We start from the raw sequence: 27059 nt of genomic DNA, 5'->3' as shown, positions 1-27059 counted from the left end.
AGTTTCATGTTTTATCATAAGATTCACGGGAATTTAGCAGTCTCTCTCTGTTACAGTCATGCTAGTTTCATTTTTTTTTAACGCTTTGAATTTTATTTGAAGCACCTGGGGGTATATTGAAGAAATAATGTGCCAGAATGTATGCCAAAAAAAAAAAATAACAAAATTTTACGGGGACACTAAAGAAGACCTAAATAAATGTTCGTCGATAGGAAGACAATATCGTAGAAATGTCAGTTTTCCCTCCATGATGTATAGATTCAGCACGGTTCCCAGGAGTGCACTTCCCTTCCCTTCCCGGTGCAGAAATGTTGGTGCCTCGCATTTGAGGATGTGAGGTCATGGTGGGGTGCCACGTAGAGGTGCGGCTGGTGACATGGGCTGGGGGAGGTTGGTGCGGGGGGAGGCCAGCAGAGCTTATGGGAGTGGTTGGGAGCTGGTGATACTGAGCAGGTAAGTAAATATATTGACAATCACAAAAGCCACGTTTCCACTTTGGAGAGTGTACTGACGAACGGAGAAAGAGGGGAGACTAGAAAGTACCCCGAGGAAAGGTTTAACATTGCAAGGACAGCCATGAAGTCATGAATTTTTACCACGTGTACACACACACACACACAGAGAAATAGAGAAGTGTTATGGGTGTGTGTGTAGGAATGTACGTATATACATATACAGTGGGTTTTCGTCATTCACAGTAGTTCTGGTGTATAAAGCCACAGCAAACACTGAATGAGTGAATTCTGAACCACTGGTCCTGGGGGAGATACAGGCTTGGGTTCCCCCCCAGAGCTTCCGGTCACATTTTCATCTGCCGATGGACACGCAGCCTTGTTGGACGTGTGTTTCTGTCCAAAGACACCTGATTTAATAGGTATTGTTGGTTCATTCACACTGACCCACGACCAGTAATGCTGCAAGCTCATCTAACCCCCATTTCCTCTGTGCGCACACCACGCTGCACACCAACAGCCCCTCAGCCCTGTGCCTGGGGCCGTTTTCAACAGTGAAATCACCCACAGAAAGCACAGAAAATGCCAACAGTGTGGCACTAACGACTGGAGAGGATGCACGTTTACGGTGTGAGCTGAGACGGCAGGGCAGAGCTCGCCTGTGCCGCCTTGGCTGGGAGCTGGCGTGTCCGGTGACTGTTTTTCGGCCCCTCTCTGTGCATGTGCATGTCCAGGAATGATCGGAAAGCCCCTGGGCATCGATGGGGTTATGAATAAATCTGAGCCAGTGGGCGACTCTCCAGGCTGGCATCTGTGAATAAGGAGGAGGGACCGTGTGTATGTTCCCCAGCTCCGTCTGCTGAGAAGGCCCAGAAGCAGTGAGCACACCCAGCACCCAGGTCTTGGCTTCTAAGGATCACTCTCCACTCAAAGGAAGCAGAGCTTCTCGAGAAAGGGCCGATTCTCCAGCTGGGGCAGGGAGAAATACACATGAGCCTGGAGCATCTCACGGTCCCAGAAAGAAAGTAAAGAAATCCTCAAGCTGTGGTGGGGACGTGTCAGGGGGACCCAAGAGCCAACGTAAAGGGACTCTCACCGTCCAAACGTAGGAAACATTTGAACATCAAAGTAAATGGGAATATTGGATCTTAACCCATTTCACGAAATAGGTATAGATGAGTCTACACTGGCTTCAATTAATGAATACATAGTACATAGTAGACATGCTTTAATGACCAGCCAACATGTAAAATAAAAAATCCTGAATGAAGGCTGTAGCTGTAGTTCTGAGTCATTCTTTTTAGTAGCTTATAATCTACAGTATTACTAGACCATCAGTTTTTATTTATGTTATTATTTTGAATAGTGTTAAAATACACATAACTTAACATTTACCCTTAGCCATTTTAAAGTGTCCAGTTCGGTAGCATGAAGGACATTCATGTGTTGTACAAGCATCACCCCCATCCGTCTCCCACCGTAATTGAATAAACTAGTAAACCCAGGCTTTCACCGCTACAGACAACAGTGTCATGAGCATCATTGTCTGTCTCTCTGTCCTGCCAGCTAAGCTCTGACATTTTTGCTTTCTTCATATCGTAAAAACTTTAAAAGCAATGCCATGAAAAATCCCAACACGGATTTTATGGAACTTGGGGAGCTGGTTGTAAAATGTGTAAGGGGATGTAGTGGACCCAGGGCAGCCAGGACTTTCTAAAGGACATGAATTAGGAGGGACTGCCTCTTCCGGCAGTCGGGGCTGGTTAGAAAGCCTGCTCAGCACGTGGTGTGGTGCAGGGCTGGGCAAGTGGAGAACAGAGGGCACGCGGAAGCAGACGCGGGCACAGCTGGAGGAGGAGCTCCTGCCCCTGGGGATGCAGGTATGAGCAAGTGCGAAGGAGGGGTGGCGAGTGCCCAGTTTGAGAAGCCCGAGCTAGAAGCCACCCAGAGCCGTTAGGCGTCAGGAAAGTTACTGTGGGTAGAATTCATTGCCTTGAGCACATAGCTGCATCTCGGGGTCAGACCTCCACGTGCTAGGCATTCGCTAAGTCTCGTTCATGTCTCCCTCCTCCAGGGAGCCCGCCAGCTTCACCAGACAGCTTGTTCTCCTCCAGATGCCTCCTCTCCATGTCACTCATCTGCCTTTTCTTCCTGCTTAGGTGGTTAACCGCATACGTGCGTGTGTGTATAATGTGTGTCCTGCCCAACTGCGCTGTAGGCTCCCTGAATGTACCCCACGCTGTCTTCCACTTCTTGACCTTCCCCGTGGGGCTGGTGTGGGACGAAGGACCATTGCTGACCCATAATCCACAGTTTGCCTCCAGCCTCCAGCCTGCTCCAATGAGCAATGTAGCGCTTGGTGAATATCAGTAAGGCAGGTACTAAAAACGCTGCTTATTTTGGTGTAGTAGCAGAGGATTGGGTTACAGTGAGCTGGGTTGTGTTTAGTGTAACCATGTGAACAGTGTAAAATACAGGCTATTGGAATGGAAGCCCAGACATCTGCTATGAATTCTATATATAAATACTGGCTATGCTTACATGGGTTAAAATGGGGTTGTTGGCACTGGGATCTTCAGACTCCTGATTCCACTGTGGTAGGGACTGCACGTTAATCACGGGTCCTGGTACCCGGGCCAGGACGGGAAAGAGTGGCCTTTTTCTGACACTGATGGGCTGAGGGTGCTGGGAACGGCAGACCTACCCTAGAAATAGGTGGGAGTGGTCTACTCCCCGTCCCCTGGCAGGGAAACACGGAGAACCCACAGAACCCTGTGGGTGTTCTGAGGGCCATGCCAGGAAGGGGCTGCGTGAATCCAGGGTCACAGAAAGGGTCATCCATGCCTGAGTTAGCCGATTGGGAAGCCAGGATGAGGGAAGAAGGTCACGGGGGGAATTCAGTGGGCTTGGGGTGCAATGGTGCCTTGAGAAATTATCTATTGAGGTGAAATTTATGCAACGTAAAATTAACCATTTTAAAGTGAATAATCCATTGGCCTTTAGTGCATTCACAATGTTGGGTAGCCACCACGATCTAGTTCCAGAACATTCCATTGCCCCTATAGGAAACCCTGTCCCCATTAAGCGGTTTTGCCTCATCCCCCACCCCACCCCCACCCCCCAGCCCCCGGCCACTACTAATCTGTGTGTCTGTCTTTGTGGATTTGCCTACTTGGGACATTTCATGTGACTGGAATCCTGTACTGTGTGGCCTTTTGTGTCTGTCTTCTTCTGGAGCATCATGTTTTCAAGGCTCATCCATGTTGTAGCCTGTGTCAGTCCTTCACTGCTTTTTATGGCTGAATTATATTTCATTGTATGGATAGAGCACGTTTTGTTTATCCATTTGTCCATGGGTGGACATTTGGGCTACCTCTGCCTTCGGGTGACTGTGAGTCATGCTGCTGTGACCATGCATGTACAAGTATTTATTTGAGTCCTCTTAGTTCTCTTGGGTACACACCTGGGAGTGGAATTGCTGGGTCACGTGGTAGCTCGATGGGTAACTTTTTTAAAAAATTAATTATTTTTGGCTGCTTTGGGTCTTTGTTGCTGCGCACGGGCTTTCTCTAGTTGCGGTGAGCGGGGCTACTCTTCGTTGCGGTGCACGGGCTTCTCATTGCGTTGGCTCCTCTCGGTGCGGAGCGTGGGCTTTAGGCCGCGGGCTCAGTAGTTGTGGCTCGTGGGCTCAGTAGTTGTGGCTCGCGGGCTCCGTAGTTGTGGCTCACGGGCTCTAGAGCTCAGGCTCACTAGTTGGGGTGCATGGGCTCAGTTGCTCCGCAGCATGTGGGATCTTCCCAGACCAGGGATTGAACCCGTGTTCTCTGCATTGGCAGGCGGATTCTTAACCACTGCGCCACCAGGGAAGCCCCTCGACAGGTAACTTTTTGAGGACCTGCCGGGTGCTCTGCACTGCAGCCCCACAGCAGCCAGCGGTGCCTTTTAAGTAGTTACCATTTCCTGCTGGATGGATGAGGAAACAGGCTCAGAGCAGAGATAAAAAGTCTGGCCCCAAATCTCGCAGCTGGAGGCCAGGCTGGGGTTTGAACGAGAGTCTGAGCTGACGTGCTTTCCTGTGTAGCAGGACCGGCCCGGGACTGGGTGAAAGAAACATTTAATGAACTACAAGCACAGGTGCTGCCCCAGCTGGTGTTCACTGAGTGCCTGAAATGTGCTGCTACCGGCCTGAGGCTTTGTATGAATTGCTCTGTTGAAGCCTCACAGTCTCTGAGGTGGGGGTGCAGTGAGGACCCCCATCTCACAGGACGTTGAGCTCAGAGAGGCCCAGATCTGAGCCGTGCCCCTGAGCTGGCTCCAGGCTGCTCACTCTGGGGGGCCGACCCGGTCTGTGTACCCTTGTGATACGTGGTCCTGAAAAAAAAGAACTTGCACAGAGAATGTCATAGCAACATAAATGGAACCTGGGGTTAAAACATTTCAAGATATTTATCCAGAGGCTTAACAAAGTCATCTTTCATCATGCAGTCCTTTCTTCAATCTTCATCCCCACCTAGCACCTTCTCATACCCGCAATTCTAGTGCAGATCGGGGTTTTTATAGTTACGTTGTGTGTGTGTGTTGACTTAACGTTTCTTACACGTTTTCTGGTATCACTGCAGTCATTTTCTTACTACTTTAATGGACACAACTTTCTACTGAGAGAACAGACTAGGTACCCCAATGTTGGAGATTTCTTATTTGTTTATTTTTCTAATTATAAGGAAGGCTGCAGTAAATATTGTGTCTAGGACCTTTTCCTTCCTTCAGGTGTTCCTTGGGATAAGGTCCTGTGAGGCCCGTCTCTAGGGAGAGGGTTTAAACGTTTTATGGTCCTTAAGACCAGATACCGCGGTATTTCCTAAAAGGGCTGTTCCTGCATCTGCGGTGGCTGGGTGACCCCGCGTGAGTCCTGGGGTGCGGTGGTGGCTGGGCTGCCGGCCCAGCTCTCAGCCCCTCTGCCCTGCACTCCTCACACTGCTTGTTTCTTCTCCTCACTGCCCCAAAAGCTTGGGCCACTGATCAAGAGATCATCCCTGGAGTGACCTGGGGCAGGTCAAAGCACCCTTCCAAGAGCTGCAGCCTCCTCACCTGGGAGATAGACACCTGAGCCCCTTGACCTACAGGGTCTTGGGCCCGTGGGCATGTCACCTCGGGAAGGAGCACATAGGACCATCTGCCGCTTCCTGCATGCTTCGCCCCAGGACCTTTGCACTGGTCATCCCCTCTGCCAGGATGCCCTCCATCCGGCCCTCTCTCGCCGCCCCCTTCAAGTCTTTGCCCAGGTGTCACTTTCTCAGCGAGACCACCCTGACCATCTTACGTGAAACGGCAGACCCCACTCCCGAATCCTTTACCCTGCTCTGTTTTGCAAACCGCAGCATTGATGTTGCGAGGCATAACTGACATCGCCTTACCCACCATGTGGGTCGCTTGTTGTCTTTTCCCCCCACGTAATACAGGACACGAGGGTGGGTTCTTGGTTCGGTTGCGTGTCCCAGCCAGGCTGGCATGAGCTACACGACACCCCGCTGCCTGCCCACTGGCCGCCTCTGTCGTGGTCTCAGCCCAGTGCATCACTCCTCAGGACAGCCTGTCCCGACGCCAGCCCCTCACCTGGCCACTCTAATCCTGCCCGCCTCCCCAGCCTCCCTCCTCCCGTGGGGAAGGAGGGGCCCCAGGCGGCCACATCTCCCAGATGAGCCAGGGTACCCGTGGCCCCTGGTAGGCTTGGGGCCGCATCAGCCGGGGCTCCCCAAGCCCTAGGAGGGGCACTGGGAGGGTAGGTGCCAGCTGGGGGGGGCAGCCCCCCACAAGAGGCCCCCATCGCCATGAGTCCCCAGGGTAACCGGAGAGTGAAGTGGGTGCCTCTTCAAACTTAGGAATTGAGTGTGTGGTGGTTTCTAGATGTCTTCGAAGCAGGAGTGGCTTCTCCTGGAGAGAGCCTGCCCGCCTTGGCCCTCCTAGGAGTCTCAGTTTGGGAAAAGCGCAGGAAATTGAAATCCACCCCCCATCACCTGTGGCCTTTGAAGGGTGCACCTGAACTGCCCAGAGTGTAAACTGCGGGGAAAATGTGGTCTTTCCAGTTTGGGGAGAAAGAGCAGAGCAGAATTAGGATTTTTTGTGCCGGGGCAGCTTCCAGGTCTCCCTGCCTCCTGATTCTCCCCCAGCCCAGGCTCCCTGGCCTCTGGCACTTCGGCTGCGGGGAAGGGTTAACTTACTGGGTGTCTGGCCAACAGCTGGGACTGGCGACTCGCCCCGTGGGTACCTCCCTCCAAAGCGCTTCCCCTGGGGGCCGGAACGCCTCTGATTGGAGACTGCTGTCTGCGGGGCCGTCCATCTCTTGATGCTGATGCCGGGTGAGTTTCGTCCCTCACCTGTGGCCACCAACTCCCAGTGGAATACCTGTGGCAGCGGGGAGCTTGCCTCCTCCTGAGATGGTCCCTTGTACTGTCGTCCAGAGGTGCTAGTTTAGAGAAGAGTGAAGCCAGCGTCCTCCCTGCTGGCCTTCGCGAGGAGTTCTCAGGCGGGAGCTGGGCCCATCCTGGTGGGGGAACGTCACGGGGCCTTGGTGTGCGCGCCTGTGTCTGCTTCTGGGGAGAGGGTCAGCTTATCAGAGGGCTCTGTGACCCCCGAGGTTAGGAACCACCCGGGCTGGTCCTGCCTTCGCCGGATGAGAGGGGAGGAATCTCAGGAGGCCGGGCACGGCGAACCTCGCAGGCGGGGTGGGATTACTGGTCGTCTATGCTCCAGTGGCCGGCGGGGCCCTGGTGACGATGAATGGGCAGGTGCTCTGGGGGCACCCGTCGCCCTGCATGTGCTGTGGGGTGTCTGCAGTGGCTTTTCTGCCTCGGTCCACGGGCCTCCAGATCCCACACGACTCTTCCTGCGAAGGCCCTCTGCCTCTGGTCTGTACGATTCTTCCTCCTCTGAAGGTCTGGACCCTCCCTGATCCTGGGTATCACCCCCTTGCCCACCGTCCTCCGACCGGCCGGCCTCTGGCCCTCGGATGGCACCCGACTGCCGGCAGTGCCTCCGGTGGTGTGTGTCACTGCTACTCTGCTCTGTGGAACTTCTGGCTGGCAGTGGGGGCCCAGACCCTTCCGGGCACCCCGCCCTCTCCCTTCTCACCTCTCACAGAGCAGAGGTGACCCACTGTCTTGAAATTAGGACGCTAGGGGCTGGGTGGGGAGGATGAAATGTATTTACAGAGCAGCTGTGTGCTGGCCCTGGGCAGGGCAGGGCATTCTTAGACGGGCAGACAAGCCGTCCTGGAGTGCAGGGTCCACTGGGACCCTCAGCATATTGTAGCAGCTGGGAAAACAGGGAAACTTCCATTTTTACTTAAAAAAACCTTTTTACTGAAGTGCGTATACACAGAAAAGTGATGCCTTTTTACAAACTAAATACACCTGTGCAACGAGCACAGTGTGGCGCCTCTGGTGTGCTGTTGAACTTTGTTCCTCTCGAAGCCTTATCTTACCCTTCTGTAAAATGGGTGAACTGTCACCCACAGCCCAGGCCTGTGTGCCGAGAGCCCAGGGGGCCCAGAGAGGAGCCTGCCCACCTCTGTGTGCTGTGTGTGACCTTCAAAGAGCCGTCAGCCTGTGAGGATGCGCACTCTTTATTATCTGTCTGTACCTGCCTGGGGCAGGGAGGGGTGAGATTAGGGACAGATGTTCTTTGGTGGCCATATCCTCCTTGCAAGAGGTCAGGATGCCCAGCTCGGATGTAGTTGTTACATCCCGGTGTTTGATCTTTGCTGTGTCCCTGCTGCCACAAAGAACTGTAGACGTGACATAATGATGGTGGTGGTGGGAGTGGTGGGAGTGGTGGAGCTCCGGAGACGGTCCTGACCTCGAACCCTCCGCGCGCGTCCTCCTACCCTGCAGAGGAGGGGCCTGGGTGGGACACACGGTGATTTCAGGAACTGCGGCGCCGTCTGCTGCGTTGAAGGAGCCTCTGAATGGGTGGCTGGGCCCGCCCAGGTGCCTTCCCGGCAGTGGCTGGGGATGGAAGGAAGGAACCGGGAGCCTCGGGCACGGGCCGGGCAGGGTCCAGGCACCTAGCCCCCCGTCCCTCAGCCTGCGGTCCTCACGGTTTGCTTCTGCCCCCACAGCCTCGCCGCTCCTCCTGTTTGCCAACCGCCGGGACGTACGGCTGGTGGACGCGGGCGGAGTCAAGTTGGAGTCCACCATTGTGGTCAGCGGCCTGGAGGATGCGGCCGCGGTGGATTTCCAGTTCTCCAAGGGAGCCGTGTACTGGACGGATGTGAGCGAGGAGGCCATCAAGCAGACCTACCTGAACCAGACGGGGGCTGCCGTGCAGAACGTGGTCATCTCCGGCCTGGTGTCACCCGACGGCCTGGCCTGCGACTGGGTCGGCAAGAAGCTGTACTGGACGGACTCGGAGACCAATCGCATCGAGGTGGCCAATCTCAATGGGACGTCCCGGAAGGTCCTCTTCTGGCAGGACCTGGACCAGCCGCGGGCCATCGCCTTGGACCCCGCTCACGGGTAAACCCAGTGCCTCTCCTCCCTGGTACGAGTGGGTGGGGTCGTGATTTCTCTCTTGAACTTACTTGAGCCCACGTACCTTTTTTAGAGAAAATGCGGCAGTCTTAAAATGGGTTCGCTTTCAGAAGTTGTTGTTGAGAACGATTTCCCCTGATACCCTGTAGTGTGGTTTTTTTTAAACTCGCTGCCTCTGAGGCAGCTGACGTGCTTGGCCGTGGATTCGAATCACTAGACGTCCCAGATGTGTGTGTGACGGTGTCCGAGGAGGTGCGAGCGCTCTGACAGGTAGAACTCACACCTTTCACTTCCTTTATGACTGCATCATCTGAAAACGGGGGGAAAAAGTGAAGCTCCTTGTCCAGAAGTGGAACTTCTGCAGATGGTTTCTCTGGCGTCTTCTGGAAGCCCTCTGCTTCCCCCTGCCTCCCAGTCTGGCTGAGCTCACGTGACCTACGAAGGCTCAGGGCCCAGCCATGAGTTCCAGGTGGGGTTTTGTGAGTGGCGGCAAAGCTAAGAACATGTGCAGAGTTGAAGGCTGGGATGGAGAGATTGTGGGGAGATGACCGAGCTGCCCAGCCAGGCCAGGCTCATTGCAGACTTTCATGAGCGGTAGCTGTTCGTTCGGTCATCCCTCGGCCCTCTATTCCCTCTTCCTGCCGCCTGGGAAGGACACACTCTTAGCCAGGCTGCATCAAGCTAGGCACCTGCCTCCTGACCGTGCTCGACCCACTGCTGGGTCTGCCCACTCCTCTGCTGTTCATGTGTCAGAAACGGCTGTTGGGCCTCTGGAACAGAAACACCATAGGACTCTGGGTTCTGGTCCTGATGCCCCTGACTTGCTGTTGCCCCTGGCAGTGCCCTCCCCTGCCCTGGAGGGGTGGTGACACTGGCCGCACTGCCTGCAGCCCAGGATGGAAGGGCCTCTCAGCCCGCCCTGGGGTGGGTGGAATGAGGTTTGGGAGGCAGAGGCCTGTCCTGCCAGTGCAGGTGCGTGCGTAGCTCGGGGAGCACCCTGGGTGAGGGGGCGCTTTGGTGGCCAAGTAAACCTCCTTACGGGGGCCTTCTCGGCGTGCTGACTGAGAAAGCACACTAGACTGGCTTCTGATGTCGGAATAGCTGGCGCCTTCTGGAGCTGCTGGTTTAAAAGCTGAGTGTTTGTGTGTGTGTGAGCTCCATTGGGAGGTGCTTGGTGCTTGGTTGGGAAGTGCTCAGTTGGGAGGTGCTTGGTGCTTGATGCTCGGTTGGGAGGTGCTCGGTGCTTGGTTGGGAGCAGTCGTCTTCATGCTCACACTCAGGCTGGCTTTGCCTGTAGCATCCCTAGGAGTTGGTCCATCTCTGGCTCTGTCTTTTCTTATTAAATGTTTGAAATCTTTTCTGATCTTGCCTCTGAATTCTTCCCCCAGATCCTGCTGGGATCACACCCCTGACCCTGAGGCAGAGTTGACTTTGGTGTTGATGCCCTGGGCAGGATATCTGAGGCCCCAGCCTCTCCCCCACATCTCCCGCTGCCCCAGCGATGTGTCTGATGCGTGACGGAGCGAAGTGGTGGTGCTAAGTGTCCCACTCACCAGATCGAATGGTGGTGAGAACGCTGGACTCTGGTCCCAGCTTCATCTGTGGTGTGATCGAGGTTAGCAGTGTCCGCTCCGTCCCCTTAGACACCGTTGCCCAGGAGGGAAGGACTCCAGGCCAGTGCATAGGCACCATGGGCAGCACCCCACTCTGCCAAACACTGGCCTGGCGGTGGTCCTTGCCATGAGTTCAAGCAGAGTCCTGAGAGCGGGGACAGTGGGCTTCATTCTCTGTCCTGGCCACACACTCGTGTCTGCAGGGAGCATCACTGCCTCCTCCCGGCCCTGTTGGAACCTCTGTTGTCTCCATGTGTCTGTCGTCTCGTGATGCAGCCTTTCTGCCTCACAACTAGGGTCCCTCCTTAGATGAGGGGATACTGCCCCTGCTACGTCATTAGGAAGGAAGGTTCTCAGTCTGAACGTCAACCTCAGGGTGCACGTGACCAAGAGCCCCATAGCCAGGAGGACCACAGACCCCAGGGCCTGGACTTGGTCAGGTTCAGCAGCACGGGTGGCAAAGGGCAGGTGTCCCGGCGAGGCTGGGGAGGCACCTCCACTCCCAGCACCAGGTGCCCACTTGGGCAGCAGAGCGGGCTCCAGGGAGGACTCTCTGGCCCTGAGGACCCGGGGCTGGGAAGACATTAGCCCAGCGCTGGGGGGTGGCCCAGGCCTGTCCCAGCCCACGAGGGGCTGCAGTGGCTCCTGGGTCTCGAGTTAAAGCCGGGCTGAAACCCAACCCCCTCTTTAAAACGCAAAATGGCCCTTCCCTAAAATAACACACAACCACAACCGCAGCCAGCCTCTGCCCTCTGTGCGCCGAGACCAGGCTGCAGGGCTTTGCTTCAGGAGTTGATTTTCCTCCGTGGAGCTAGGCTGGGCCTTTGGCAGCGTTGAAGGCTCTGCACGAGCACATCCACGCCAGCTGGGCTCTGGGAACAGGGTGGCTCGCAAATTCCCCATTTAAGGAAACCAGCCGGGCCTCTGTTATGAAACCCGGGGGAAAGAATGTGAATTATGCTCCTCGCGGAGGTCCTGAGCCTGCACATTTTCCGGCCTTTCCCCTTGGCCACCAAGGAGCGTTCAGGGAGCATGTGACTGGATGGCTCTGAGATTGATTCTCCTGACACCTTCTGGGCAGCCGGCGGGAGGGCTGGGCTCTTTCCAGGCTGCTGGGGGTGGGAAAAGCACAGGGAGAGAAAGGTGCCTGCACCAGGCCGGCGGGAGCCTTTGCTGAGAGCCTCGGGTGCCCGCAGAAGTTCGCCACCACCCCAGGCTGGGGGGGTGGGTCAGACAGCGGCCAGGCTCTGACCTCCACTGGAGAACCGTGTTGTGCTCCCAGAGCTGGTGACCCGGGGCAGCGCAGCCTTCCGGAGCCTCGGTTTTCTCACCTGTCCAATGGGAGTAGTCCCTGCGTCACTTCTTCAGTGGAGAGCAGAGTGGAGAGCTTGTTGGAGAGGTGTTCCAAGTTCTCTGTCCCCATGGGGGCTGGAGAGCAGGGGAGCTTGGTGACAATGGCGGGGTGTGGTTGGCCCCTCGCCACACGTGAAGCCCCCCGGAGGCTTCATCTGTCATAACCCGTCTGGCAGGTGGCAACAGTGCCAGCTCCGAAATGACACCCCTCTGGGAAGGCCCCATGGCCCCATGGATGGGGGTGGCCTTCGGAGCTCCCATCTCGGGGGAGGGGCAGCTTGTGTGCGTGTCATTTTCTCTCTCCTGCTGGACAGAGACCCCCACCAAAGGCCAAGGCTGGGCCTGTTCTCCCCATGTCCCTGATGACTTTGCTGGTCCCTGGTGGACGGCAGCTCAGGCTTTGCTGAAAGGCATGAGGTTTTACCTCTGAAGATGTGGAGGCTGAGAGAGGGAGTGGAGAGGAAGTGCGGGGAGGGGACTTGATCCGTAATAGAAGCAGCTCGAAGGGAAGCAAGCCTATGGGCCCAAGCAGCTAGGGCGTCTGAGAAGTGGCCTGTTTTCACTCCCACGGTGTCCCACGGCCCCGCCTCTCCCCGTCTGGGCTTGCGCTGTCTTTCCTGGCAGACCCTCCCACGATGGCACAGGTGGCTCCCAGGAGCCCCTTGCCCTCCCCTTGCAGGCCGACTCCCATCTGCCTGTCTCTAAAGCAGCCACTAAGGCTGAGGGTAATGGGGTTTGTTGATTGCTCAGGACTGATCTGTGCCCACTCCAGGAGGGAGTGTGGGAGCAGACACACCACCTGGAGAGTTTCATGAACCTCGAGTGGAGGGGGGGTTCCTCAAAGGGAAATCCAGGCACTGTCCCCCTTCTCTGCGGAGAGACACCGGTGGACAAAGTAAAGTGAAACAGGTCTGCCACCCCTTTTGCCCCGTGGCTTGTCCACAGCCGACTGGGCCAGAAACCCAAGGGACTCATGCCCTCAAGGCTGGTGCGGTTCCCTCTGCTCTCCACTGAAGAGCCATGCTGAGAGGGCGCCCCTCCTGGACATCTGGGCCCTGGTGGGGTTTGAACCCATCAGCCCAGATGCCTGCCTATTATCTCTGCTCATGTGAAGGGACATCAAATAAGGAAGCCTCTAAGGAGGTGGTGGTTTCTGGCTGGAAACTCTAAGAACATGGTTAGGCAGAGCTGAATCACCCACAACCCCCCCAGGAATAACTGGTATGTTTCAGTGTATACCTCACCTACGCATTGTTGTTTTTAACAGACTTCATTTTTTTTTTTGGCGGTACACGGGTCTCTCACCGTTGTGGCCTCTCCCGCTGCGGAGCACAGGCTCCGGACGCGCAGGCTCAGCGGCCATGGCTCACGGGCCCAGCCGCTCCGCGGCATGTGGGATCCTCCGGACCCGGGCACGAACCCGTGTCCCCTGCATCGGCAGGCAGACTCTCAACCACTGCGCCACCAGGGAAGCCCCAGACTTCATTTTTTTAAAGCAGTTTTAGGCTCACAGATAAATTGAGGGCAAGGTACAGAGAGTTCCTGTATACCCATGTACATTTAATCTTTGTCTTTTGACAAAGATTTAATGTCACGTATCCATGGTTGTATTATCCTACAGAATCGTTTTGCTGCCCTACAAATCCTCTGTGCTCCGTCAGTGCATATCCCTCCCCAGTCCCTGGCAGCCCCTGATCTTTTTCTGTCTCCATAGTTTTACCTTCAGCAGTGTCGTATGCGGGAACCATAGAATGTGTAGCCTTTTCACGTTGGCTTCTTTCACTTAGTAACAAGCATTTAATGTTCCTCTGTGTCTTTTCATGGCTTAATAGCTCATTTCTTCTTAGCACTGAATAGTATTCCATTTTACATATTTTAATTGCCTTTTAGAAGTTCATTTACAGCGTTTTCATAGTAGCAAAAATTCAGAAGCAACGAAACGTCCAAAGTGGTTTCACTTAAATAATTTACCGTACTATATCGCCATTAAAAGAACAAGGAGGATTTCGACTAGTAAGAAGAGGATACCTGGAGTATGTTGCGAAATGAGAACAAGTGGAAACAAGTATATTTGATTATCCAACTTTGATTAAAAATTAATATATTACACGGAATTCCCTGGTGGTCCAGTGGTTAGGATTCTGCGCTTTCACTGCCGAGGGCCTGGGTTCAATCCTTGGTTGGGGAACTAATAAGATCCTGCAAGCGGTGCGGCCAAAAAAAAAGAAAAAATTAATATATTACTGACTGCTTAGAAAGCAAATCGGAAGTAATGATACCCTCGCCCCGGAACATTGGGTGAGATTTCAGGGCAGATTCACTGTCTCTGTTTCATACGCTTGCATTCATATAGACAGAAATCAAAAACGCAACAAAAACGAGCTTTTCTCATCGTGCTTCTGTCCTCCTTGTTAGGTACATGTACTGGACAGACTGGGGAGAGATACCCCGGATCGAACGGGCAGGGATGGATGGCAGCACCCGGAAGGTTATTGTGGACTCGGACATTTACTGGCCCAACGGGCTGACCATCGACCTGGAGGAGCAGAAGCTGTACTGGGCGGACGCCAAGCTCAGCTTCATCCACCGCGCCAACCTGGACGGCTCCTTCCGGTAAGTTCCGCCTGGCTCTGGGCCCCCACCTTCCCCACGGGGCCCTGGCCAGTCCCAGCTGGGCGTTGGCTGATCCTTCCCAACTCAGGCCAGTGGTCTCACACCTGAAACCCTGGGGGCCTGAGGCCTGCAGGCCTTTTCAGAGCTGAGATCCGTAACAGTGCACACACCATGTCTGACATCCCACCCAAGCAGGGTCTGGGGTGGCATCTGCATCTATTTTATAGCAAAATGTAGAATGCTCATTCTAAGTGGGATCGAAAAGGCTAAAGAGCCCTACATCCAAAGCAGTTTCATGGCTCCTCAGGGTGTGAGCATCGAATTAACGTAGGATCCAGCAATTCTGCTCCTAGGTTTATGCCCCCAAAGAATTGAAAATTGGTATCGAAGTAAATACTTGTACACGAATATCCATCGCAGGAGCATCCACAATAGCTAAAAGGTAGAAACAGCTGAAATGTCCACCAACAGATGAGTGACGGATGGATAAGCAAGATTGTGGCATATCTGTACGATGGAGTGGTGCTCAGCCATAACAAGGAATGAGGCACGGGTGGATGCCACACCATGGATGGGCCTTGAAAACATGCTGCTAAGTGAAAGAAGCCGGACACCAAAGGCCACATATCGTGTGACTTCACTGATGTGAAAAGTCCAGAACAGGCGAATCCTTAGGGACAGAGGGCAGACTGCTGTTTCCAGGGCTGCGGGGGGAGGGGAGATGAGGAGTACCTGCTTGGTACGTTCAGGGTTTTCCTGTGGGGGTGGAAATGTTTGGGAAATAGCTGGTGGTGATGGTTGCACATTGTGTACGCAGCCCTGAATTATTCACTTTGAAATGGTTGATTTGGTGATATGTGAATCTCACCTCAAGACATTTTTTGTATGTTTGGTTTTTTTTTCTTTTAAATTTATTTATTTAATTCATTTATTTTTGGCTGCGTTGGGTCTTCGTTGCTGCGCACGGGCTTTCTCTAGCTGTGGTGAGTGGGGGCTGCTCTTCGTTGCGGTGCGCGGGCTTCTCGTCGCGGTGACTTCTCGTTGCAGAGCACGGGCTCTAGGCGTGTGGGCTTCAGTAGTTGTGGCAGGTGGGCTCAGCAGTTGTGGCTCACGGGCTCTAGAGCGCGGGCTCAGTAGTTGTGGCGCACGGGCTTAGTTGCTCCGTGGCATGTGGGATCTTCCCGGACCAGGGCTCGAGCCCGTGTCCCCTGCATTGGCAGGAGGATTCTCAACCATTGCACCACCAGGGAGGTCCTGTTTTTGGTTTTTGATTGCAATATAATTGGCGTATAACATTGTATTCATTTTAGGTGTATGACATTGTGATTTGTTGTGATTTGTTATATGTGTATATTGCAAAATGATGACCGCAATAAGTTTAGTTAACATCCATCACTATAGAGAGTTACGTTTTTTTTCTCCTTGTGACGAGAACTTTTAAGATCCACTCTCTTGGCAACTTTTAAGTATACAGTACAATATTGTTAACTATAGTCACCATGCTGTATGTTACATCCCCAGGACTTACTTATCTTATAACTGTAAATTGGCACCTTTTGATCCCCTGTACCCATTTCACCCACCCCCCTCCCCTGGAACCAGGGGTTCTCTGTATCTCTGAGTTCTGTTCTCTGTATCTATGAGTCTGGGTTTTAATTTTTTTTTTTTTTTTTTGCGGTACGCGGGCCTCTCATTGTCGCGGCCTCTCCTGTTGCGGAGCACAGGCCCCGGACGCGCAGGCTCAGCGGCCACGGCTCACGGGCCCAGCCGCTCCGCGGCATGTGGGATCTTCCCGGACCGGGGCACGAACCCGTGTCCCCTGCATCGGCAGGCGGAGTCTCAACCACTGCGCCACCAGGGAAGCCCTAATATTTTTTATTGAGTTATAATTAACGTACAATATTATATTAGTTTCAGGTGTGAAACATAGTGATTCAATTATGAAATGGTCACAATGAGAACAGTTAACCATCCATCACCAAGCAAAGTTATTATAGTATTATTGGCTGTATTTCCTATGTGTACGTTACGTACTTCCCCATGACTTTTTTTTTTTTTTAAGATTTGATTTTTTTAAAAAATTTATTTATTTTTGGCTGCGTTGGGTCTTCATTGCTGCGTGCAGGCTTTCTCTAGTTGCGGTGAGCGGGGGGCTACTCTTCGTTGCGGTGCACGGGCTTCTCATTGCGGTGGCTTCTCTTGTTGCGGAGCATGGGCTCTAGGCGCGCGGGCTTCAGTAGTTGTGGCACATGGGCTCAGTAGTTGTGGCTCGTGGGCTCTAGAGCGCAGGCTCAGTAGTTGTGGTGCATGGGCTTAGTTGCTCCACGGCACATGGGATCTTCCCAGACCAGGGCTCGAACCCACGTCCCCTGCATTGGCAGGTGGATTCTTAACTACTGAGCCACCAGGGAAGTCCCCCATGACTTACTTATCTTGTAGCTGGAAGTTTGTACCTCTGATCTCCTTCATCTGTTTCATCTGTTCCCCTACCCGCCCCCTTTGGCAAACACCTGTTGGTTCTCTGTATCTATGAATCTGTTTCTCTTTTGTTTTTTAGATTTCACATATAAGTGAAATCATACGGTATTTGTTTTTCTCTGTCTGACCTTTTTCACTTAGCATAATACTCTCCAGGTCCATTCATGTTGCCACGAACGACAAGATTTCATTCTTTGTTATGGCTGAGTAGTATTCCATTTGTGTGTGTGTGTGTGTGTGTGTGTGCGCACACACACACACACACACCCCATCTTTTCTTTATCCATTCAGTTCATCTCTCGACAGACACTTAGGTTACTTCCGTACCTTGGCCATTGTAAATAATGCTGCAGTGAACACAGGGGCACGTACATCTTTTCAAATTTGTGTTTTCATTTTCTTTGGGAAAATACCCAGATGTGGGATTTCTGGATCATATGGTAGTTCTATTTTTAGTTTTTTAAGGAACCTCCGTGCTGTTCTCCATAGTGCCTGCACCAATTTACATTCCCACAAACAGTGCATGAGGGTTCCCTTTTCTCCACATCGCTGCCAACATTTATCGTTTCTTGTCTTTTTGGTAATAGCTATTCTGTTCTTCCTCTTCTATTTTTTGGAATAATTTGAGAAGGCTAGGTATTAACTCTTCTTTAAATGTTTGTTAGAATTCACCTATGAAGCCATCTGGACCTGGACTTCTGTTTTGGGGAAGTTTTTTGATTCCTGATTCAATTTCATTACTAATTATCGGTAACTATTCAGATTTTCTGGTTCTTCACGATTCAGTCTTGGAAGATTGTATGGTTCTAGGAATTTATCCATTTCGTCTAATTTGTTGGTATATAGTTGTACATAGTATTATCTTATGATCCTTTTTAGTCAATAAATCTTTTTAAAAAGTGACATGAAGAAAACAGGGAAGAGGCAGTGTCAGGTCAGGCTGGGAAAGAGCGCGAGTGTATGATTTTTGGTTGTTCAGTGATACCTTTAGAGTGTGACTCCCTCCTCAGTGCTGTACCAGGGACTGAGGACACGGTGGTGACCACCCATCCACAGCGTCCACCTCAGGAAGCCTATAGTGGGGCGCGGGTCATTAAACCAGATAATCGCATACTACCAGCTGTGTGAATTACGATTCTATTACCGTCGTCCATAATCTCATTAAAAACAAGTTCTCGTTTGCTGGGTGTTATAAATACACAGATGAGAATAGCTTTTTTTTTTAAACGCTGATACAAGTTTAATTTGCTTTGATAATATAAATTATTGACATCATAGGAATGAGCAAGTATCAGTAACTTTGGTCCGATTTGTGTTATGTTGTTAAAGCATCAGGCAGGACAGGTGTGCTTCTCACCAGCTTGTTGTCACCAGGTGTGGCTTCCTCGTTGCCACTTTTCTTCCTTCTTTCTTCTCTGTGGGGCACTTTGGCAACAGCCCCCCTTCTGGAAACGGGTTAGACAGGGAGCAGCTGGGTGTGCAGGGCCTCCCACGTCACTGTCAGGGGTGGCGGGAGGCTGGCTGGGTCTAAAAGGTGCCCTGCGCACCCTGGCAGAGGGTTCCTGGGATGCCCTGGCCTGGTCTCACGCTGCTCCATCACCGCTCCTGTTGTCCTGTGTGATGTCGATGGGTCAGCAGTGACAATGGAAGGCTTTCAAAATGGGGAGCACAATGGGGACCCCCTGACGGCTCCTCCACCCGCCTCCCCCCCCCCCCCACACACAGGCAGAAGGTCGTCGAGGGCAGTCTGACGCACCCTTTTGCCCTGACGCTCTCTGGAGACACTCTGTACTGGACAGACTGGCAGACCCGCTCCATCCACGCCTGTAACAAGAGGACTGGAGACAAGAGGAAGGAGATCCTTAGCGCTCTCTACTCGCCCATGGATATCCAAGTGCTCAGCCCAGAGCGGCAGCCTTACTGTAAGTTGGGGCCAGGCTGGGGGTGGGGCAGGCTGGGAGAGGCCCCTCTGCAGAGCTGGTGTCAGGGTTGCTTCAGGAAGGGCCCTGGCCCAGCGGTCCTCGGGGGTGGCAGGGGGATTCCCAAGGAAGGTTGCCCTGTTTTCAAGGCCCAGTGGAAGTTACGTGTTTATTCATGAAAAATCTGCTCCAAGTCAAAGTTCTCAGCCTGGGGTCCCCATGGGGTCGTGGCAGGGGTCCCTGATGGTGAAAAGCTCCTGTGACAGGCAGCCAGCAAGCAGGGCCAGGGCCTTGGGCTCACCCACTCCCCCGAGGACCACCACCTGTTCTTACAGGGACCCCACTGGTTCCCATGGGGACCACGGAGCGGGGCGGATTCTGGCCACGGTGCTGTTGAAGGTTCCAACTTTGTACTTAAGAGTGGGCTCCCAGGGGTGGGGCTCTCTGGAGTTGTTTTCTGGGGAGAACATCCTTACACGCAGGTGGGTTTAATGCTTTACATTTCATGGGTACCACCCTCCACCCTGTCCTGGGCAGAGTGAGATGCCAGGAGTATTTGTCAGTTCATTTGCATGCTGGTTGTGCAAGGGCTTGGGAGAATGAAAAGCATTGTCATCAGCTACCAGAGGCTCGGCCCAGTGGCCAGGTGTGGCCACCAAGCTTCTGTGCAGAGCCCGTGGGGTCCAGGCATGTCACAGAGATAAGACAGGCCTCTGCTCCAGGACTGCCCCGACCCAGGGCCTCACCTTACCGCGCAGGCAGATCCTGGGATCCTGCCAGGGAGGGCTGGGGACAGCCTCCGCAGAGGAGGTGTCCTCTGAGGGGCCCTGCAGAAGATGGGTTTTCTTGTGGTAGGAGAGGGGGCAGGGCGGGGAGGATGCCCACACCGGGAGTGGTGGGCGTGGGTGTCTAGGGCCCGTTCCGGAACCTTCTCCCGCCTGCCCTGTCTCCCCAGACCACACGCAATGTGAGGAGGACAACGGCGGCTGCTCCCACCTGTGCCTGCTGTCCCCGAGGGAGCCCTTCTACGCGTGCGCCTGCCCCACTGGCGTGCAGCTTCAGGACAACGGCCAGACGTGCAAGGCAGGTGAGCCAGGGAGCGGCTGGCGGGAGGGGCGGCCACCCGCCTGGGTGCCCCACGATCTGCTTTCCTTGGGGAGGGGTTCACGCGGCCCGGGCTCTGAGCGCTGACAGCCGAGCAGCCGGGATTCAGGTCAGATCTGGGCTCCGCTGCCTGATGGGCGAACGACCTTGGAACTCAGGTTCCCATCTGTAAGACCAGGTCGTGCCAGATGGGCAGAGACCCCAAGTAACAAGCACACTGCCGGCATGCGCCATCGCACCCTAAAAGCTGGCTGTCTTTGGCTATTAAAACTGTGTTTATTGTAACAAGAGCAATGGTGTTAGAGAGTGTGCGACAGGAGGTTCCCAGCAGACACATCCTCCTCTCCTCCCGCCCCTTCCAAGTGCTCCCACCGCTGTAGTACCTCGGGCCCTCCTGGGAGCTCATGTCTTTGCTTTTCTGCTTTTTCATGAGCGTTGATACGGAATTTATAATTCATTTTTAAAAAAAATATTTATTTTTGGCTTTGTTGGGTCTCAGTTGCGGCACGTGGGATCTTTGTTGTGGCATGTGGGATCTTTCGTTGTGGCGCGCGGGTTTCACTTTAGTTGAGGCCTGGGGGCTCCAGGGCACATGGGCTCTGTAGTTGCAACGCGTGGGCTTAGTTGCCCTGCGGCATGTGGGACGGGATCTTAGTTCCCTGACCAGCGATCGAACCTGCGTCCCCTGCATTGGAAGGTGGATTCTTAACCACTGGACCACCAGGGAAGTCCCTGTAATTCATTTTTATCCTTGCATCCCATTCACATGGACTCTGTGCTGTAACAACCCTACCCCCTACCCCCTACCCCGGCATGCCCTGCAAACTTAGGTTGTGAATACATCCTTAATGGGAGTTTTCTTTGGATGCACCAAGTTCGGTTGATCTCCTGCCCCCCCACACAGGTGATTTTCTTTGCTATAGGTATTTTTCCACCTCTTTATTCTCCCCTTTGGTTTTCGGGCACTTGCTCTTCAAAGACTCGTGCTATTTTTAAAGAAGTGTCGCCCTTCTCCATGGCACTGCCTGGGGGCCTTTACTGCCAGGTGTGGGGTTCAGGATGTGCTCTCCCAGAAATGAGATGCATCCAGGATACAGCCTGTCCCTGGGGACATCCAGGGCCCAGCCCAGCCCAGCAGGGGGGGGCTGGCTACTTGAGATGGACGGCCAGAGAAGGTCCTTCCCAGGAGGCACCATTTAAGTTGAGGCTTAGAGGATTAGGAGGGAGAAGGAACAGTGAGAAGGAAGAGCCTGTGGGCTGCTCTGAGGCAGGAACCAGTTGGTATCAGGACTGACCTCACAGGTGTCTGATCTGTGCAGTCACACGGGGCCTCGAGTTCAGAAGGGCCCCGTGCTTGGTTTCGTGCTCTGTTGTTGACTTGAAATGCTTAATAATTTTTGAACAAGGGGCTCTGCATTTTCATTTTGCAGTGGTTCTTGCATGTTATGGAGCCAGTTCTGCTTTGTGTATTGGAGAAACTAAGGGAAATCTGGAGATAGTCTAAACATTTCCATGTATCTAACTCTGCTGTTTTGTCCACGTGTGTCTATACATTTCACTTGACATCATTGCAGGAGCATTTGCAATGACAAGAGGTACGTATGCTTCAAAAACCTGCGTTTTAGTCCCTGAAGAATGTTTTATCAAGCGGGCATACCTTTGAACCATGTTTCCCTTGTCGGACATTTCTGTTCTGTTTGTGTTTTTGCGATTTCCGAGTCCTGCTGCCGTGAGAGTGCTGGCTTGGGGCCTGGCCCTGGAGCTAGAAGGGTCTGGATCTGGCGTCTGTTGCTGCCATCGATGGGTGCTGTCTGCCCGAGCCCTGTGTTGGATCGATTGGTGATGTCTTCTCTGGGAGAGGGAGGGGGATGCAGGCACGGTTGCCATCTCTGCCCACTCCGGGTGTCTGGAGCCAGGCTGCATGTGGACATTTGGGGAAGGAATAGGGATGGACACAACCCCCCAGAAAGGTGGATCATGCAGTAGTACCTGCCCTGACGGGGGACCTTGTGCAGCCGCTTCTGTTAAGGGGCCCAGGAGTGGGGTGTGGGAAAAAATGAGGTGCGAACCCTCATAGAAGCCCAGAGTCATGGTCCAGTGAAGTCGCACAGCTGGAGAAGCCTGGAGTTCCAGAAGCGACTTGCCCAGGCTACCCTGAGGTACAGAGAGCTATTGGTCATCTGGCATGGATGGTGCCTGGTGCCTCCCTTCCTTATCTGTGAGATGAGGGTGGGTGTCACGGACCACCCCCTGCCAGGGAAGCTGTGGAGGACCCAGTGCATTAACAGGAGTTGAAAGTGCCTACAAGGTGCCCTGTGAGTAGTGGGCACATAGTATGCGGCAGCCATGCCCCCCATTCACACCGCTGGCAGCTCACCAGGCCCAAGGGGCTAGGTTTACCTCTGTTGTCCAGGGGTCCTGCCACTCCTGGGGGAGGCCCCATTTCTTTTCCAACCAGAAGAGGCCGAGGCTGTAGGCTCCTTTCGGGTTCCCAGCATCCCGGTAGCTGGAGCCTCTGAGCTCTGGGGACCACTGCCCAGGGTTGAGCCCTTTGAGAGCATTTTGTTCCCTCTGCAGGCATTAACTGCGGGGCGAGGAGGCCTGGGGTGGAGGGCTTCCTGGAGGAGGGGCCGGAAGCTCTGCAGTGGGTGCTGATACCGACACCTACGGCAGGCGGGGGGTGGTGGTGGTGGTGGGGTGGTGGGTAGAAACTGGGGGATTAGCAGCAAAGCCTGTCCTTCCTGTCGGAAGCTGGTTCCCAGCCTCCTTCAGGAGGACGGTCAGCCCGCAGATTACCCGGGATTCAGCTCTGCGGCCACCTTCCCTGGTCTTACCAGAACTGTTTTCGCGCCCCCCCGAGCTGTGAAGGACACTTTTACAAATAACCCAGTTGGAGAATGCCAAGTGCGCGGAAGAAAAACGTTTTTGTTTTCATTCCGAGGGGCTCCTGCTTGGATGGGGGTCGGCACAGAGTAAGGCGCGGGCTGTCTTTACACTGAGCCTGCATCCTCCTGCTTTTGCTCCAGCTGCCCTGTCTAGGGTGTTAGGTCAGAAGGAGGGAAGAGCTCACGGAGGGACAAAAGCCATGGGACAGGAGCCTTGCTTTGCATGAGAATGTGACTGCTGGGGTCCTGGTTTTTATAAGACTGGTTCCCACCACACTTGCTTCCCACTAATGCACTGGTTAGTTCCGGGGGTCAATGGCGGCTTCTGTACCTTCTGCCCTGGACCTGTTTGAAGTTAAAGGAGTCCGGGGCAGCTGGGGTGGGAAAGGGTAAACAATTTTCTAAATATTTTCGTTGAAGTCGAGAAGAAACCCAGAAGCTTCTCAGAGCATTTCAAGGGTTTGCCCCCAAGATGGCTTTCTGGAAATTCGAGGTGGTTCTCAAACATCTCTCCATATTCTTCAGCCGGGCATGAGTGAGAAAGGGGTTCTGTCCCCGAGGGCCTTTCTGTCTGTTTGGACGACAGAGCGAGTCAGAGACGGTTCTGTGAGCGAGGACCTAATGGGGCCTCGGGCCTCAGATGTCACAAAAAGTGATGGCTCCGTGGCAAACTGGGGGCTTTAGGACACGGGTCTCTCACCCTCCGGTTTCTATTCCTTGCCACAAAATATCATGTTAAAGGACAATGTTTGATTAAAAGGCCCAATCCTATCACCTGAGCACGGTAGCTGCTTTCCTTTTCTCAGGCGGCCTTCCGAGCTGCCAGCCTCCTTCGGCGATGTAGTTTTGCATCCTGGTGGACATAAATTACACGTGGAATGTGGGTTTTGAGTGCTGACGATGTGCAGGGTATCAGATGTGAACACTGCCTGGAGACAGTGGCTGGTAACACAAGGGTAATAGGAAGAAAACGAGACACTAAATCCTATTGAATGTCACCAGCAGAGCTCTGAGGACCTGGTGCGGGCACCTCCCTGGCCGGAAGAGAGCAGTGCCCATGGAGGGCCGCCAGGGTCTTCTGAGGCCTGGTGTGTCCGGTGGGAGGATGGAATTCCGGGGCTGGCCGAGGAGGCCCTGGGATCACTTGGGGATCTCTTCTTGGCTTTGGAATTGGTGAGGTCCAGCGTGCTGGGGGTTGGTGGTGAAGAGCTGAGGCCACACAGTGGGGGCTCGGGAACTGGCCCTGGGCTAGAGGGAAGGCCTTCGGGAAAGACAGAAATGGACAAAGCCTGCGCAGGTGTGACTTCCATCCAGAAGGGGCTGGGTCGGAGGCAACAGATATAACATGGCTTTGGTCTGCGGTTGAGAGCCTGCCAAAGGTTTTTGGGGTGAAAAGGAAATTCCGTCTCAGGCAAACCCAGAATTTAGAGTGATTTTCAATCACGTGATGGCTTTCTATGTCCAGTCTTCCTTTTACGATACCTTAACTCACATCCAGGCTGTGTGATCGTGGGAAATTGACTCAGCCTCTCTGTGCTTCTGTCTCCTCAGATGTAAAAAGGGATGATCGTAGTACCCGATTCATGGGGTTGTTGAGAGGAAGGCCTGGATGCCCAACAAATATGAACTGTGCTTGCATTTGAACTTGAACTAGGAGCCAGGCAGGCAAGATGGCAGGAGAGCAGTTCTTCCCTGGACATTTGGAACCAGAAGTGGACGTGGAGGCCAGCTGGTGCCGAGAGGAGCTGGGAGGGGGCGTGGGGTTTGGGGAGCCCTCCCCACACAGCCGGTGAGGGCGCCGAGCACGTGGCTCTCCTTTCTGTGGGATGCAGGCCGGCATCGGGCGGGAGGGTTTCTGGGTTGGGGGTGGCAGGGGCCTGGCTGTGTTGGAATTGCTCGGCCCCTTATGTCACATCCAGGTTCCCCGGCCCCAGCAAATCAGTCTCCACGACAAGGGATAGGGCATGGGAGGTGGAGAGCTGCCTCTGCACTGGACACGAGTCCCAGGCAGCCGCTGGGCAGCGGGTCGGGAGCCACCCGCACAGCCGGAAACACCTCAGGATTTGAAGCCAGGGCGTGACATGCGGATTCCTGGGGCTCTCATCCCAGGCGTCTGACCTTTTATGCTTCGTGGAGCTGAAGGTGAAGAAGTTTTTGTGACATGTGTGAATCCCATCTTTTCCTGATTTTGAGCAAATGAGAGCCAGCCCTGTGTAGGGGGTCACTGCCTTCCCCAGGGAAGGAACTGAGATGGGGTGATGCTCGGACCCCAGCGAATGGGGGCCTGCGACATCCCAGGGACGTGTAGGGTCCCCCGAGAAGCAGAGGGTGCGGTGGGGGCGGAATCGCTCGCTGCTGGACGCCGGCAGAGCGGGGAGTCCGTCAGCCCTCCGAGCTGCAGTTTCCTCGCCTGTGACCTGGGGAGATCAGAGGACCTCCCCCTGCTCCGGGTGCGGGGGTGGGGGTGGGGGGGCGGGACACTCAGGATGGGAGACTCGGGACTCCCTGCCTTTGGCCTGAGGGGCGTCTCTCGTGTCCCACGGCCCTGCGGGTTGGGTAACACCCACTGGCTCTGGGGTGCCATGTCTCAGGTCCCCAGGGAGGGTCCTGTAGGTTCTGAGACTGGGAAGGATGTCACAGCAAGTGGCCCCTCCTCAGCTCTGGCTCTGCTGGGGGCTGGGTGAGACCTGGGGGGCCGAGTGACTCTTGTCCCCCAGGCGCGAGCGGGCCAGGAGCCCATCCTGGGCCAGGCCGTGCGCCCGCACGCCCTCCAGCCTGAAGCACCGGCCTCCCCGCACCCTCCCTCGCAGCTGCACAGACGGAGGTGCCCAGCTGGCTTTGGTTTTCCCCATGTTTTTCCAATTATGTGGAATGGGCTAAAAACGGCAGCAGCGGGGCCTTCTTTGGGAGTTGCCACCACGTCCGAGGGAGACTCCTGCTGCCCTTGGGCTGGACCTCTGTGGGACCTGCCCTGCTGTTTTGACTTTTGTCCCTGTGTGTTCCTCGTGCCCGGAGGCTTCTGGACCGTGCACCCCCCTCCTCCGGGCCTGAGCAACCTGGGCGAGTGACCCGTGGGCCCGTGTCCAGGGCGTGTGGCTTCACCGCCTGGGGGTGGTCAGGCTGTGCTGGGGCGTCATTCTCTCCCCCCGCCCCGGCCTTTCCAGATGAGGCTGCCGTCGGGGCAGGGCGGGAGTTGGGGGCTTGGTGATTTACAGTCCGCCTGCCGCACCTTGCCAAGAAGGAGTTTTAACAGATGTTCTCGGGGACAGGAAACAAAAAGACGGCGGGGGTGTGGCCGGCAGAGGCAGCGGGAGGAACAGAGGCGTCCACTGTCGGGTCTGATGGGCAGACTGACAACTGGGCCCCTCACATCCATCCGTCTGTCCGGGAGGATTAGCCGAGGCTCAGGGCCAAGGAATAAGGGGTGCGTTTGTTCCCAGTCTGGCTGTCTTGTCACTTATCAGGGAAGTAGGTCGAAGGGAAAAGAAAAGAGGCCCTTGTGGCTGAGGCCGCCGCCGCCCGGGCTGTGATTGGCGTCGACTCTGCAAACAGAAGGCAGCTGTTCTCAGCCATGGACCGTGAATTTTTAATAGCAAGAAAGTCAGATTGCACAGTCCCAGGAAATTGTGTAACAAGCCCAAGCACTAACTTTTTTTTTTTTTTAAGAAATTGAGGTATAACTTGCAGACAATAAAGTGCACAGATTCTAAGTGTACGTTTTGATGAGCTTTGACAGTTGTATACATCACCCTAACCACCACCCCTCGACAGATACAGAACGTTTCCACCACCCAGAAAATCCCCTGGTGCCCTTGGCAGCTCCCCCCGCCCCACAGAGGCAGCCGCTGTCCCGACTTCTATCACCGCGGATTAGTTTTGCCTGTTCCGGAGCGTCATAGAAATGGAGCCACACAGCATGTGTTCTTTTGTGTCTGAGTCTGAAGACTAACTTTTAAACCTAATAAAAGAGGAGAGGGGAGCATGTCATATTCTTAGAAAGAGAAAAGTGTCATCGTGGGGCTGGGGCCCAAGGCAGACGGCGCCTCCCGGGTGTGTCAGCTGTACGGATGCCCGTGTCCACTGGCCGCAGAGTTAGACTGCGGTCACCCCCCTC

General features: G+C 54.3%; 1 protein-coding gene across 2 annotated transcripts in view; it reads left to right on the top strand.

Moving 5' to 3' along the window:
• LRP5 (LDL receptor related protein 5) overlaps positions 1–27059 on the top strand; it is a 108585-nt gene that overhangs the window by 19825 nt on the left and 61701 nt on the right. For both annotated transcript variants that reach the window (XM_022591195.3, XM_022591194.3), the window contains exons 2-5: positions 8569–8965; positions 14362–14559; positions 18763–18959; positions 19912–20043. In XM_022591195.3, coding sequence (XP_022446903.1) covers positions 8569–8965; positions 14362–14559; positions 18763–18959; positions 19912–20043 — 924 coding nt within the window. The remainder of the gene's footprint in view (positions 1–8568; positions 8966–14361; positions 14560–18762; positions 18960–19911; positions 20044–27059) is intronic.

Source organism: Delphinapterus leucas, chromosome 7 (genome assembly GCF_059928025.1).
Source record: "Delphinapterus leucas isolate spDelLeu-1000000601 "Yukka" chromosome 7, BTC_Dleu_Yukka2, whole genome shotgun sequence".
Lineage (NCBI taxonomy): Eukaryota > Metazoa > Chordata > Mammalia > Artiodactyla > Monodontidae > Delphinapterus > Delphinapterus leucas.
Note: the sequence above shows the minus strand (reverse complement) of the source record. Positions and strands in the feature narration are given on the sequence as shown.